The sequence below is a fragment of the Gopherus evgoodei genome, chromosome 22 (genome assembly GCF_007399415.2).
Source record: "Gopherus evgoodei ecotype Sinaloan lineage chromosome 22, rGopEvg1_v1.p, whole genome shotgun sequence".
Lineage (NCBI taxonomy): Eukaryota > Metazoa > Chordata > Testudines > Testudinidae > Gopherus > Gopherus evgoodei.
This window is the reverse complement of record NC_044343.1, coordinates 16,573,392-16,588,653: the sequence shown is the minus strand read 5'-3', so window position 1 is coordinate 16,588,653 and position 15,262 is coordinate 16,573,392. Positions and strand designations below refer to the sequence as shown.

At 39.6% G+C, this 15,262-nt stretch overlaps 1 protein-coding gene across 5 annotated transcripts in view; it reads right to left on the bottom strand.

Moving 5' to 3' along the window:
* Positions 1-15,262, bottom strand: part of RANBP3 (RAN binding protein 3) — a 237,190-nt gene that overhangs the window by 194,203 nt on the left and 27,725 nt on the right. For all 5 annotated transcript variants that reach the window (XM_030540510.1, XM_030540512.1, XM_030540509.1 and 2 more), the window contains exon 2: positions 8,388-8,443. In XM_030540510.1, coding sequence (XP_030396370.1) covers positions 8,388-8,443 — 56 coding nt within the window. The remainder of the gene's footprint in view (positions 1-8,387; positions 8,444-15,262) is intronic.

Genomic DNA, 15,262 nt, shown 5'->3' with positions numbered 1-15,262 from the left:
GGTCCTCTGGAATGACAGCCGAAGCATGAAGAGGCATATGAATCTTTAGTGCATTTGGCACTTAAATAGATGCCAGTTACAACAGTGCCATGTGAACGTCTGTTCTCACTTTCAGGTGACATTGTAATTACGAAATCGGCAGCATTATCTCCTGTAAATGTAAACAAACTTGGTTTTTTAGCACTTGGCTGAACAAGAAGTAGGACTCAGTGGACATGTAGGCTCTGAAGTTTTACATTGTTTTGTTTTTGAGTGCAGTTGTGTAACAAAAAAAACTACCTTTGTAAGTTGCACTTTCATGATAAAGAGACTGTACTACAATACTTGTATGAGGTGAATTGTAAAATACTATTTCTTTTATCATTTTTACAGTGCAAATATTTGTAATAAAAAATCATATAAAGTGAGAGCTATACACTTTGTATTCTGTGTTGTAACTGAAAACGATATAATTGAAAATGTAGAAAAACATCCTAAAATATTTAATAAATTTCAACTGGTATTCTATTGTTTAACAGTGTGATTAATCGTGTTTACTTTTTTTGAGTTAAATCGCATGAGTTAACTGCAATTAATCAACAGCCTTACTTCAAACTAAAAAAAAACGAAGTTGGTTAACACCTAAAATTGATGCATTAACATATGGAGTTGCCCAAAAATAGTTAGCTACAGCATGTAAAGGCACTCCTGCAATCCATTTGGCATGCACGCAAAAGCAACATGCACTGGGGAAACAAATTCAGGTTTTACCAGAGGAGGTAACTACCTCCACTCTCAGAGCCAGGATAAAAACCTGGAGTGTGGGTTCCCCACTGTTTTGACCCACTGAAACACACTCCGCGCTCAGAGCTAAAAATATAACTTCTTTTCTCAAATATTATTACATACCTGTTAAATTTTCCTTTATATCCTTTATCAGTTTACTAAATTTGCTGCTGCTGCTTCTCCTGTACTTTAAGATACCTTAATAGAGTTACTCTCTCTTGGCTCAGGTCTCCCTACCTTCCTAGGTTGTTCTTCTCCCCTTCTGCATTCTGTTTTAAAAGTTAAAGCTTTTACAGAAACCTCCAAAAGATAAAGCAATCGAAAACAGAACAAAACAAGGTAAAAACTTTAAATAAATCCAGTAAGTTAATTTTTTTAACCCTTCAGGAATGCAACAGCTGGAATTACTCCTATCTTTCTTAAAGATATGGCTGCCAAGCACAAGAAATGCAGACTCTGCTTCTAATCCTAACCACTGACTAATATTTGAAACATGGGCTTTCCTTATTTCCATATACCAGAGTTTTAAAATAAAGCTGAATATAAAGTAATAAAAAAATGCCTTAAGTTAAATTAATACAACAAATTTGGCAAATATAAATTATCAATTTTTAATAAAAGTGTTAAATAAAAAGGTAGTAACTTGTTTATTTAAATGTTTAATCCTTGTGTTTATTTTTTGTGTGTCTTATTTTATAGAGTTAAAAATAGAATTCTGGCACCATTTGTTTTTAATTGTCCTGTATGTCATGTACGTTGTCCTGTGTTGTACAGTGTGTCACCTGACTTTTTGTTTTGTCTTGTTTTTATTTTGTTGTAACAAAAGTCAATTTTATACCATTTTTTAATACAAGTGGTACCACACTGTTTTAATATTATGGTTGGGGTATAATCATCATAATATAATTAATACCATTTTTTCTTCAAAGTTCAAAAAGGTCTCAGCAACATTAAGGTAAAAGTAATATTAACAAAGTGTCAATTTCTTGTCTGAGTTTTTATAAAATTGTTTGCCCTTCTAAATATAGTTATAAGAATGTTAGAGCAAAAATGTTTAAAAACAATTTATGCATAAAGCCGACCAAACAATTTAACAGCTTTCCACCTTTTCAACAGGTTTCCAACTTTATCTCCCAAACACAATCAAGTGTCATGAAAGTTCAATACCCTCAAAGTATTTTCATAGACCTGTATTTAAAATTTATTTTTTATTTTTATTCTCCTAAGTTATGTTAAAGGGAAGTAGTGGTTGTTAACGTCTGTGCTTCTAAGCGGTTAAAAGTGAAATTGGTATCACATCCAAATTAACTCTTAAAGTGTCGTAAATATTATGTTAACTCTTTTGCTAACACAGAGTGCTCAGCAGGGAAAAGCAATACACCTTATAGAAGATTGTGAGCATCTATTTTAGCAGTGGAGTATTATATTTAATATAAAATATTAGTAATGCACCTTAAGTAAAAATGAATGTCTACTCAACAATTGCAAAAGTATAGCTTGTGTCTTAAAAAAACTTGGTCCCTATTACATTGTAAACATGCTAAGCTATCTGTGTATTAAGTTTGGGTTTCTGAAAACAAGAGAAATGTAAACCAACTTAGGGCATGTCTATACTTGCCATTTAAAGTGGGAAAAGTCCCTTTTTGCGGAAAAGCCATGGGAGCATCCACCTTTATCAATGACTTTTTGCGGTGAAACTTCTGAGTTTCACCGCAAACAGAAAACCACCTCCACGAGAGGTGTACAGCTCTTACCAGCGATGCTTCTGCGGTGATGTGCAAGTGAAGGCACATTCTTCCTGTTCACAGAGCTTTTAGCCTCCGGAGGATATTCCACAGTGCCTAGGTGACCCCTCTGGCCAGCAGCTCTGCTGCTCTGACACCAGGTAAACAGACTTCCACTCCTCCCCCTGTAACACCAAGGGAACTTTGAAACTCCCCTTCCTGTTTTTTTGTCAAGTGCTCACTTGTCATCTGGCCAGGTGACAATGGCTGCTCCACTGAGCAAACGATCCCCTGCTTGGAGCAGTGCTGAGCTACTGGAGCTGATCAGTATTTGGGTAGAGGAGGGTGTGCAAGGACCCAGGGTGCCCCATGACCACCGCTACCCCCTTCCCACAAGGCCTATAGTCAAAGTGGAGAGAGCTGCACTGTGGGATAGCTGCCCTCAGTAGGATGGAAGAGCCACAAATGTAAACGCTGACGCCTGTGAAAGTGAGTAAACAAACCAGTGCTTTTCTTTCACCATCAGTATCACTGACAGCGCAAAAACTCTGCAAGTGTAGACATAGCCTTAAGCTGTTTAAGATTACATCCTACAGACATCAGAAGATATCAGTGTACAGCGAAGAAACCACCAAGCATCAAGAAAAGAAAAATGAAGTGCTTTATAAATAAGAGACTGATCAACTACACCTCAGTCTACCATATATAGACAATTAAGTTGCTAATCAGCTAGAAACAACTGTCATGCAATTTGAATTTGACTGTGTAAAAGCATCTGTATTATTGCTATATTGTTATACTATCACTGTACTGTTGCATTATCACTGTACAACATTTACAATGTGCATAACATTGTGAAACTGTTAAACAAACAAATGGCAGCAAACACCACAAAGACAAGAAAAACAAATTGGTAAAGAAATTAAGTTACACAGTAACTACAAATGGGGTAAACAAATTCCCTGGTAGTACCAGTCACACTTTGGGGTCAAAACACTCTTGTTTAGCGTCTGGGTACCAATACTAAATCCGGGCACAGCAATATTTGATAAACTGATTACTGTCCATTTAGGAGGTCACCTGGAAGACAGCATCCATAAGGAACAACTGGATTTATGTCAACAAAAGGTGTATCACAGAGCAATGCAGAGAAATTAGCCATTTCTATTTCCTGCCCAGCAAGCTTATCTGAGAGTGACAACAGGCAGTAAGGGTAATCTATAACATGAGTACTGGGCAGTAAGTAACTAACTACAAATATTTATAGGTAAAAGCCTCATTTGTAATGTCTTTACTCAACATTTCTTGTACTTCTCATATACACAGCACTATAAAACGCACTGTAATAATACCTATCCCAGTATTTCAAACCGCTCAGCCTACTACCAATAATAATACAGGTGGTAACTGTAAATGCCCTAATAGGATGTGCTGCTCTCTGCAGTACCACAAGGGCCAAACCACAATACTAGATTGGAAAACTATTGTTATGCTTGAATATAAAGTGTTGTTATATGTACACACACACACACACACCTATGCAAACAACAAATATATATGCTATATCCATATTATTCATATATATTAATTATTTGGGAGTGTCTCTAAGGCTCAATCATAAAACTACATTCCTCAATCAAAGCCCCAGGTCTAAGATTCCCAGGCTCACCATAAGGGACTACAATTAATTGGAAAATAGAATCTGTCCATCAGTCATACAACGGAATGTGCAGACTACAGGACAGATAGGGCATGAATGTATGGATGGTAAAGTAAGGTGACCACATAACAGCGTTTAGCCCACTGGGTCATCTTCAGTCCATGCATTATGCTTTTCCGGGATGATGGGTAAACATCCTCCCCATAAAAAAACAGAAAGTGGGGGAACGTAGTAGGAAGAGGGCCTAAAACATAAGCCCTTGTATAAGAGGCCTGAGCTAAAGTAGCAGTCAAACCTTTGCTGATATTCAGCAAAATCAGGCTGTGAGCTAGAGGCAAGCCCTGCTCACGGAATCAGGCAAGAACAGGGCTGATATTGCAAAAACACATTCCTGAGAGGTGCTAGGCACAGATCATTCACACAAACACATTCCAGAAGGGTGGTACCAGAACACCTGGATACCAACACATTCCCTAAAGGTAACAGGAACATGCTGACCCATCCTAAAGACAAGGTCAGGATGACAATGTGATGGATAGAGATGCACAAGGTGATAGGTAGAAACTGGCTCTGCCAGAGGGTGTCAACTAACTACATCAGAGGGGCCGTACATAACTTATTTGTATTCACGTATAAAATGGAGTCTCAGAGAGAACGTCTGCGGACAGCCAAGGGGATAGTGGAAAGTCCCATCACTAACTGAGCTGCATCCATTGTCGCACACATACATGCACTGAGTGTACCTGTAACAAGTATAAGGCACCAATATCATGCTTCATCGACAATAAACCTGACCAAGTTCTTTTGCTACAAACCAAGTCAGTGGTTATTGGGCACTCTGATCAGAGCCTGCTGTACAGGCTATCTGGCCAGAGTCAGTACAGCATGCAGAGAGAACACACATGCAGCCAACATCTGATCACAGGAGGAACACAATCTTAGAGGGGCAGGACAAGGATCCCTGGCCAGGAATGCCTAGACAAAGACTAGCCCCTAGCTGTGGGGTGCTGCTGAACAGTCCTGCCCAGGAACCGCTGCCATGAGCTGGTTGGCGAGTATAGTCTGTTGTCATGGCAGCGAGGGAGCAGGGCCAAAACAATGGGACTCATAAGAATAAATATAATGGGTCAGACCCAAAGGTCTACCTAGCCCAGTATCTGCTCTTCTGACAGCAGTCAATGCCAGGTGCCTCACACGGAATGAACAGAACAGGCAGTCATCAAGTGATCCATCCCCCGTCACCTATTCCCAGCTTCTGGCAAACAGAGCCTAGGGACACCATCCCTGCCCATCCTGACTAATAGCCATTGATTGATCTATCCTCCATGAACTTATATAGTTTTTTTGAACCCCAAGTGGGTTCCTGAGCAATGTTACTGAGCAGTATTTTTTCATTGATTTTTGGCATGTCAGCTGAAATCCATATTTACCAACATCTATCGATTAAAATAAAATCCAGCCAAGCCTACCTATAGGTTAATAATTGAGAGTACTATCTCCAGAAAAGTCTCTGAAGATACAGAATCCTGCTACAACAACAGGAGGCCTTGTAAAGTCAAAGTTTCATTTTCTGCAGTAAATTGGAGTAGCTCCTGAATTCTCCATAATTCTAAGTATCTATTAATGATCAGAGATGGCCCAGATGTGTTAGATTCTCATATGGGGGCACCCCTTGATAAGCTACTTTTCTCCTCCCATTCATGGTTGCTGGACAGCCTGCTGAAGAAAAGAAGCACTCTGTATAGTGCCTGAAAGGGTCAACTTGAGCAGGACTGCAAATAGGGTTGCCAATTTCAGTTGAACATATTCCTGGAGGTTTCATCATATGACAATCTTCAATTAAAGATTATTGACCTTTAATTCCTGGAGATTCCAGAATAATCCTGGAGGGCTGACAACCCTAACTGCAAAGCTAACTGAAGTTTAAAATTCCACCAGCCAAACACATTTTGCTAGAGTATAAATTATTACTTTCCTTTATCTTAAACTGTTCATTGTGCCAATTTTTTAAAAATTATTTACAGTACACAAAAAGGCCACACACTTCTGCCCCTCCCCACTCTCAAAAGACATGCACACAGATAAAATTCCCATCAATTTTAATAGGAATTCTTCCTGAGTAGTCTTAATTAAGAATTGCTGGGTATGACGTAATCAGAGAATCCATTAGCCGGGGTGTTTCTTTGGGAAGTAAACTAAGTCCAATGGTAGTTAATGGCAAATGCTGTCAACTGCTACTCAACGACAATGCTGTTTTAACTAAAACTGCGATGTTGGGTGTCAGTTAAAATGCTGCCTTTGTGAATCTTGGGCATCTTCTGTTGAATAAGATGACTGCTTAATTGGTAAACCAGATTATCCCAATAAGCATATTACACCATATAACAGTTACAAAGAAATTCAAAGTTGCCATCTTGAGTTTTCTGATAACATGGGGCCAAGTTATGCTTTTGTTACATATGTATACAGTTCCACAGACTTCAGCAAAAGGATTTGCACGAATAGCGTAAGCAGGATTCGACCCTTAGTTTCCAACAAAGTCTGGAGACTTTCATGGCTGTTTTAAAGTTAAGTTATCTTGTACATATTTTGGCCATTTAACATTTTATATGTATAATACCTACACTAATATTTAATAACTTGTACAAGTTGCCTTAAAACAATAAGTCCTCAACTTTTTGCATATACTAATCTGTCCATTAGCACTTACTATGCCGTTACATAGGTGTAATGATTTTACTGCTGGGAAGAAAAATGAGAGAAGTCACTAACACCAATCCTCCCCTCCCAAAACCATTCATTATTCTGGAGGTATCACACAAGTGACAGGTACTTCTAAAAATAATATTTATTAGGAGGTTAAATATAATTGAGCTACCTAGCACTGGAAGAAATTGCTGGAGTTTAACTTTAGTATTACCTACTTTGGCTACAAATCTATCATAAGCATTTAATTTATACCTAACTAATGGAGTTAAGGATTAACTCATGTTTCTTGAGCAGGTAAGAATTGTGAGGTTTTATCACAAACCTAAGGAAAATTATCTTTCTTTTAAGATTTAGTTCACTATTCATGTCTTAATATTCTAGGAATTTTTACAGATTACACATAAAATGACAGATAGCTATAAGAACTAACTTTTGGGAAGAATTAATGTTTATTTGATTAGAGAATGTGAAACTTGAAAACGGTAGATTTGAAGAAAAGACAGATTTTTAAATTTGAATTGTGGCAGATTTTAAATTGGAACCACTTTAAATAGTACCAAGTTGTCAGCAAGGGTGACAGGAGGTCTCTCTCTCTCTCTCTTTACCAAACAAATACTGTACTGGCAGCAGAGAAACGCAAGCTTCTCCCACTAAATCCCGTGCCAACATGCTTCAACACTGAACTGGATAAAGCACCTTTAGGAGTAAATCTCCATGATATCTCTGCTTAACTTCCATGGGGAGTATCATTTATGTTGGAAGAGGACTGAGACTTAACATTTCGCATATAATTTGGTAACATCTTTCATTCACTATTGACCTGCAGTGGATTCAAAACAGACATCTGATGATAGGCTTCACATCTTGACAAAATACTTTAGTAGCAATTAACTAAAACACTGGAAGGTTTTCTGTTTGAACTCAGCTTAATGTATCATAGAATTCATTCGAAAAACTGGGTCAGTCTCTCTTTCCAAGTTAAAGGACTGTAAACTGCATTTAAAATACAAAATGCTCTGAGGTCACTGAGTTACACAGTAGACAACAACATTTTTCAATTTTCCCAAACTTAAATTTAATAATGAGCAATTAACCAATAAATCAGTCAGTAGTTGTATGTAATATGTAACATTTTAGCACTAACCTGAACCATGTTTTTTTCCTTTTAACTTTCATTTTCTTTTTATTTTGTTGTTCTCTTTTCTTGCTTTCATTTCTATTTCTATGTAGTGATAAGGTCAGCCTGCCCCTTTTCCCCCCATCTGTCTTTGTTCTGGATACTCCTTTGAAATTGCTCTAGATTTCCCACACCTTCTGTCTCTCCTGTTTTCCTCCCACTAATCTATAATCTGCATCTTCCCAATTTTTTTCCTTGAATTTCAAACCCTAATGACAACAATCAGTAGGCAACAATCTCTCCTAAACTTCAGAAGAGTAACACCATATACAAAATTACTGCTGTCACTGAAATATTAGTCAGGATGACAGTATGCCATAAAATGAAAACATACACAATGATAGCTCCTTACCTTCTGTGCTTTATCCTTCTGAAACACAAAGACGGGTGGAGCAATGGCAGGCTTTTCTGCAAAAAAAGAAATTGTTTTTTCCAACAGCATTAAATATTACAAAGTTATGTTCTGTGATTCTTTTCATAGAAAAAGAATGAATTCTGAAAAATGTTCACCTCACAATTCAGGGCAATTGCACCTGTATACCCCCTCTGTAGTCCCATTAGGGCACACACACCAGGCTCCTCAGCTGTCACCTATCTTCAGTAGAGGCCCGCATCCTACCCACTTCTAACTGGGTTTTCTCCAGGATGCACAGTTCCCTGCCTACACTGATATTCCCAGCAATCCGACTGCCAAAACTGTCAACAACTGTGCTCTGTTTTCTCTTCAAAGGTTAGGAATAATGTAATTGCCAGCAGTTATGAGTTACCAAATAGCTCTTTATAAGCAAGCACATTTATTCTTATAGTGAAAGCATTATAGTGAAAATATTTTAAAGACAGTAAAAGAATCTAAACACATACTAATAAGCTTATCAGAGATCATCTCCAAACTTCAGCAAGAGCTCTGCTAACAATAGGGTTTTGTGTGGTTACAAGTTCATAAACAGCCTTAGCTCAGAATAAACACAACCATGTTAATGTTAATGTTTCCTTTTACAGCCTGGGTCTTCAATCTTGAGATTTCACAAACAGATTATCAGTAGAAAATAGTTCCCTCCTTGGGGTGTAGCTACAAAAAGAAGGGCTTTTGCATAACTAGAGTTGGGAATTTGCTCTCACCTTCCCATAGAGATTCCCTAGGCATCCCTAGACAAACATTTAACATTGTTTGTCCATACACCCATTCTTGTCTGGCCCATTGCTCAGACAGTCCTCTGAAGTTCACAACATCTCCCAGGAATCATTACTTTTGTATTTAATAAAATGGACTCCAGACACTAATTCAGTAAGGTTTTTCAAGGATATTGCAGAAAATTGCCGTATGTGTCCCAGTTCGAGTATTAGTTATGCTAGTTATAACTAAGGTGGGATTTGCAAGAGTGCCTAATCGCAGGTCTACAGGGATGCAATTTTTTTTGGTTTTGGGTTTGTTTGTTTTTTGACATTTCAATGTCAGTAAAAGCCCTAGGGTAGCTGTAGTTATACTGGCATAGGAGTGCTTTTGCTATATTTACTCCTGGGGGGATCCTGGGAACCGCACGCCTGCAGAAAATGCCCTCCCTCCAACAGTATTTCTGCGTTTCCCTGCAGAAAATGGCAGGGAAGCCACGCAGGGGGGAGGGGCAACCATGTGTGGAGTGGGGGACTGCCCTCCAAACAGAAGTGAGGTGTGGGAGCACACACAGGCTTACGTGCCACTGCCCTCACCCCTCATTTCTACAAAAGCAGACCTGCTCAGCTGAAGGAGTGTGTCTCAGGCTCCACTGACTCTACAGCTGAACGCAGCTTCTTCAGTCCTACTGCCAGTTGTGCTTCCCTTCTGTGTGCTGGGAGCCTTCCTATTTTCTGTGGAACACTGAGTGCTCACAGTGGGGCTGGGTAAAGGAGTGAGGGAAAGAAGGGAGGTGGAATAGGGCAGGGAGAGGGGAATGTGGGAGTGAGCAGAGGAGGATAAAGAAGAAAAGGGGGTAGAGGAATTGGGAGTCCAGCATGTAGCATCTCCTCGGCAGTAGCTAGGGCTCTCCCTTTAAGCAAGCCCATCGAACTCTCATTCTGATAAGCCCTACCCTCTTACACCTGGACCCCTCTGACAAGCCCCCCAGATGCCCACCCCACTGAGCCCCAATCTCCACCCATCAAGTCCCACTCCCCCCAGCACTTGGACCCTACCACCAAGCCCCCACACCCAGATCCCCCTGCTCCCCCATTGAACCCAAACAACATTACCTGGATCCCATGCAGAGTTCATTGCTCCTGCACCCCGAATCACACAATGAGCCCCTGTGCATCCAGATCTCCCACTGAGCCGCCCGCACCCAGACTGCCCCACTCAGAAACCTTTCATCCCACACCTGGACTCCCCACACTAAGCCCCTCCACACTTGGCTGCGCAGGTTCAGCCCAGCAGGAGCCACACCAGGTGTGCCTGGCATAGAGGAGCAGGGCACCGAGGTGTTTCTGTGGCAGAACCAGCCCTTGCACTGTGTCAAGGTCAGGTGCGGCCTCACTGCCAAGTCCCTGTATGGGGAGAAGTGGGGGCTTCAGGGTGATCTCCCACCTTAATGCAGCCAGTGGTCCATGGGCCCCACTACCATGCTGGAGCCACATTTATGTGCTGACAAATAAAAATGGCAGAATTTTAAAATATGTGCATAAATTTTTTATTTTTATTTTTTGCACAGAAATTTTTGGCCCAAAATTCCCTCAGGAATATATATAGCTTATTTCTCTCAGGGAACTGGCATAACCAAAACTAGAAAAAGCACTATACTAGGAAATTTTACCAGCATAGTTATACCTATACATCCATATTGCCAAACCCTTTTCTAGGCTAAGGCTAAGCAATTTACACACACAAGCCTGACTTTCAATGACATTTATGCTTCTAAACGACTTAGAAATTTTGAATAGGAAATAGGGGAGTGTTGCGAGGGAGTTCTCCAGGCGGAAGACGACAACTACGTGACCTTGGGCGTGAGTTTGCTGTCTGTTAGGCAGTTGCATGCCTGCTGCTTGCCATGTGCCTTCTTCATTAAAATTTATAGCATGGACTGTTTAGGGGGCTGTAAGTTCAGCATAGTAACCAGCTAGGCAAAGCTTTGTAACCATGCTTTAGCCTGACATCCTTTGATTCTTAATCCCTTTAGGATCCCCTAACAAGGGACAGGGCTACTCAGGAAGAATTGGGAGGACACTCTTAAGGCAACTCGTACAGGACCAGAGGAGCTAGTGAACAGGAGCAACAAAAAGGGAAGTTTAGAGAGGGAGCACGAGAGCCAGATACACCAAACATTATCTAAACTCAGGCCAATAACACCCCCTTACCCTCACAAAAAAGACACGCTGCAATAGTAAATATAATGCAGGTAGAAGTACAGCAACAGAGTGAGGGCTGTGGAGAATAGGTCCATCAATGGCTATTAGCTAAGATGGTCAGACACGCAATCCCATGCTCTGGAAGTCTAAGCCTCTGACTGCCTGAAGCTGGGACTGGAAAACATGGGATGGATGACTTGATCAGTGTCCTGTTCTGTTCATTCCCTCTGGAGGCATTTGGCATTGGCCGCTGTCAGAAGACAGGATACTAGGCTAGATGGGCCATTGGTGTGATTCAGAATGGCAGTGGTGCCCAAACTTTTAATTTCCACCACCACCACCACCAGTAATGGAATGTGCTCAGGCCCTCCTGGACAGGGAGCAGAACCACAGCCAGGCCAGGCACAGAGAGCAGGGGCCGGGACCACAAGCTGGAAGCAGGGCTGCATGTGTGGGCTGGGAGCAGAGCAGAGCAGAGGCCACAGCTGTAGCAGAACTGGAGGGTACGTCCTCCCCTCTCAGACCTAGTTCGGGCCCCACTCCACAGTTTGGGGACCACTGCAGTTCGGACATTCTTATGTTTAGGAGAGTTTGAAAATCCCAACCCAAGACACCCCCGTCAGGCCTTTTGATAACTGCAGTCAAACAATTCCACATTTTATCATCTCTTGTCAAATATATGACAGTAACCTTTGGCGTTCTAATGTTTAACTCTGGATACATTGTCAATGATTTAGAGTGAACTTAAAACTTTCTGAGCTCCTAGTAGTCACCATGAAAAATACCTGTGCTGCTACATGTTTTGAAATTTCAGAGGACCAAGTAGTTTACTGGGCACTGTACTTCATTAAACAATATCAACTTTCTAATAATTTTTAAGTGTAACTCACTAAATCACATTCTTACCATTGCTTTTCCTAATTTCACTATTGTTTCTCTCAATGCCTACATCTTTTCCCTGCTTTCATTAGTGCATTTCTTCCACACTCTGGCCTTCTCTCCAATGTACATTCAGCTTGTTTGCTGTCTCTCATGATTCTCCCCAACTTTCTTTTTTTGTGTGTGTTTATCCCACAAATTTCTCCCTCTCATCACTCATTATCAGTTCACTTACCTCCACCTACCCAATCCCTCAAATGTACATTCTGAAAAATTTACCAGGCACCCTATATTCAGAGTACTAAACTAAAGTGGAGAGTCTCAATATCAAGAGGCAACACCTAAAGAAATCAAGCCCCACAGAAGCTCTTGGTAAAAGGGGAGGGTGTTGGAATGTCTATCAGAATGCTGTCCCTAGACCCTGCTTCATAGGCATCCATCTTTCAGGGTCTCTATCTAAAAGGTACCTGACAAATATGAAGCATCTTTTCTCATTCTCTCTCTCTCTCTCTCACACATGCACACACATCTGCTGTGAATAAGTGAGAATTCCCTCTTCCCTTGTCAATCTCAGGGCCTCCTTGCCAATATAAGGGAAGGCTCTACTGTTGCAGTTATTCTACCCTCTTGCTTTTTTGGATCTCCATGAGAACATCTCAATGCTCAACAGAACCATTCACAATGGTACTGAGATCTTATTACTGGATAGTATTCGCACACATAGAATTCAGCAATCTGTATTTGTAGTTCAAATTATCCCTGCCAAGGTATACGACCTCATACTTGCCAATAATTAATTATTTGGGAATTGTGTTGTCCATTCCCATAGCTTTAAGTTCCTCTGAAATTCCCCACAATTTTCTCTAGTATTGACTATCCTAAATAATTTTGTCATCATCTGCAAAAATTTGCCACTTCATTTACATTTCCAGGAAACTGCCTATCTAGGAAAAGTCTGAATCTCCTGAACCTGACTCTGACAACCATGCTGGAGCCTCATTTATTTGCTGACAAATAAAACTGGCAGAATTTTAAAATGTGCGCATAAATGTTTTATTTTTTACACAGAAATTTTTGGCCCAAAATTCCCTCAGGAATATATATAGCTTATTTCTCTCAGGGAACTGGCATAACCAAAACTAGAAAAAGCACTATACTAGGAAGTTTTGCCAGTACAGTTATACCTATGCATCCATATCACCAAACCTTTTCTAGATTAAGCCTAAGCAATTTAAACACACAAGCCCGACTTTCAATTACACTTATGCTTCTAAATGACTTAGGACCTCTGAGGAGGAAACTGGGGAATTTCAGAGGACTAAGTAGTTTACTGGGCACTGCACTTCATTAAACAATATCAACCTCCTAATAATTTTGGGAATTTCTCCTTTTGGGAAGCAGGGCCTTCCTTGCTATGAATCAAGGAGGAAAGGGAAGGAATTATATGAAGGATGCTGATGGGACACTAATCTTTTCTGTGGACAGTCACAATAGGACTTTTTAGCCCCTTTTTAATGTGTTTCAGGATGGATAAAAATCTATGATAATTTAATTGGTTTTTTATATTTAAATTAGCTTTTTTATTTAAATTAAATAATTTTTTAAAAGAAATGTATTTAAAATGTAACCTGAAATTAAGATTATTAAAGACTAAAATTTAGATGATCTATTAAAGTCAATTAAATTACAACAATATTAAAGCAGTACATATGTTTACTGCTAAAGATTTACAAAAAGTCAAGCCACTGAACTGGCAGAAGCCACTAGCTAAGCCACTGGATGGAACCAGAGTTTATTGAAGTGCTAAACCAACTTGATAGCAGTAGCCTCTTCTACAGGTGCAAAGAGAATATTTTCTTCAATTCAGTTTATTCAACTAGTTCAGTGACTCGTTCATTCAAAGCTCAGAAAGTGATTGATTTGAAAAAGCAAGAAGCTTGTTTTCCTCTTCCATTTTATGAATAAGAACTAGGTGTGCGGATGAGATCTACCAATTTTAGAGTCTTGAAGGAAATGGTGACCAGAAACAAAATCAGATCAATTCACTAACTACAGATACCGTCTTTGTTTAATAAATCAGTTAGTTTTAAATACCAAAGATGTATTAATAATGGGGGAGGGGGAATTTGTATCCATCACATTGAAGGTGATTTTATTTAACTAATCAAAATAGAATTTTAAAATGCCTTTTTTCTGCATTTTAATTGAATTCCTGTTTCCATCCAAATAGAGCTTAACACAAATCACAAGTAAAAAAAATGAATCTACTAAATAGAAAGGCGTCACTCACCATTTTGTAACAAAATGTATAAATTAAGAATGTGAATAAAAGTTAAGCTGTATAATTGTTTAAATAAATCTGTACATATAGCATATTTTCCTAGTTACCTAGCATAAGTACCAAATTCAGTGTAAAGGCTGTTTTATTTACAAATCAACATGTTTTAATGGTTACCAAACAATAAGAATCAACCTTTTTCAGTAGGAAAATAACTAAATACAAACGCAAAAAAAAGATTAAAATTGATTATTTAAATCAAAGTTTTCTGCATGCTGACCTAAATCGAGTTTTAGATCAGTGATTTAAATCACTAAACCTCTCACTGCCCCTGGCTGTATAACTCGGTACCAGAGGAACTCTACTAAGAACACACTAGCACCTGATTCTGGGTTTCTCTAGCTACAGGGCCACTTCACAGAGTTATACAGGAAGTCAGACTAGATGTTCAGAATGGTCCTTCTAGGCTTGGAAACTATAAATCTGCACTGCTCTGCTGAGACTAGGTAACATTCCATCCTGGAAAAGTGACAGGTACAACCTCCCGTATCTCTTCAGCCATCACTAGAAGCAGGAGCTTTATACCATTAGAAAGTCAGGAACATTCCATTTCCCATGGGACACACAGCAACAGCGTTTAGTACTGGTAGGCTACAAGATCAGAAGTTTCAATTGTGATCTTTTATTACAAGGAAAGCTATTTTAAGAGGTTTTAGAGGGGGCTGTGGGTGGGTGGGTTTGTAAGCTGTCAAGCG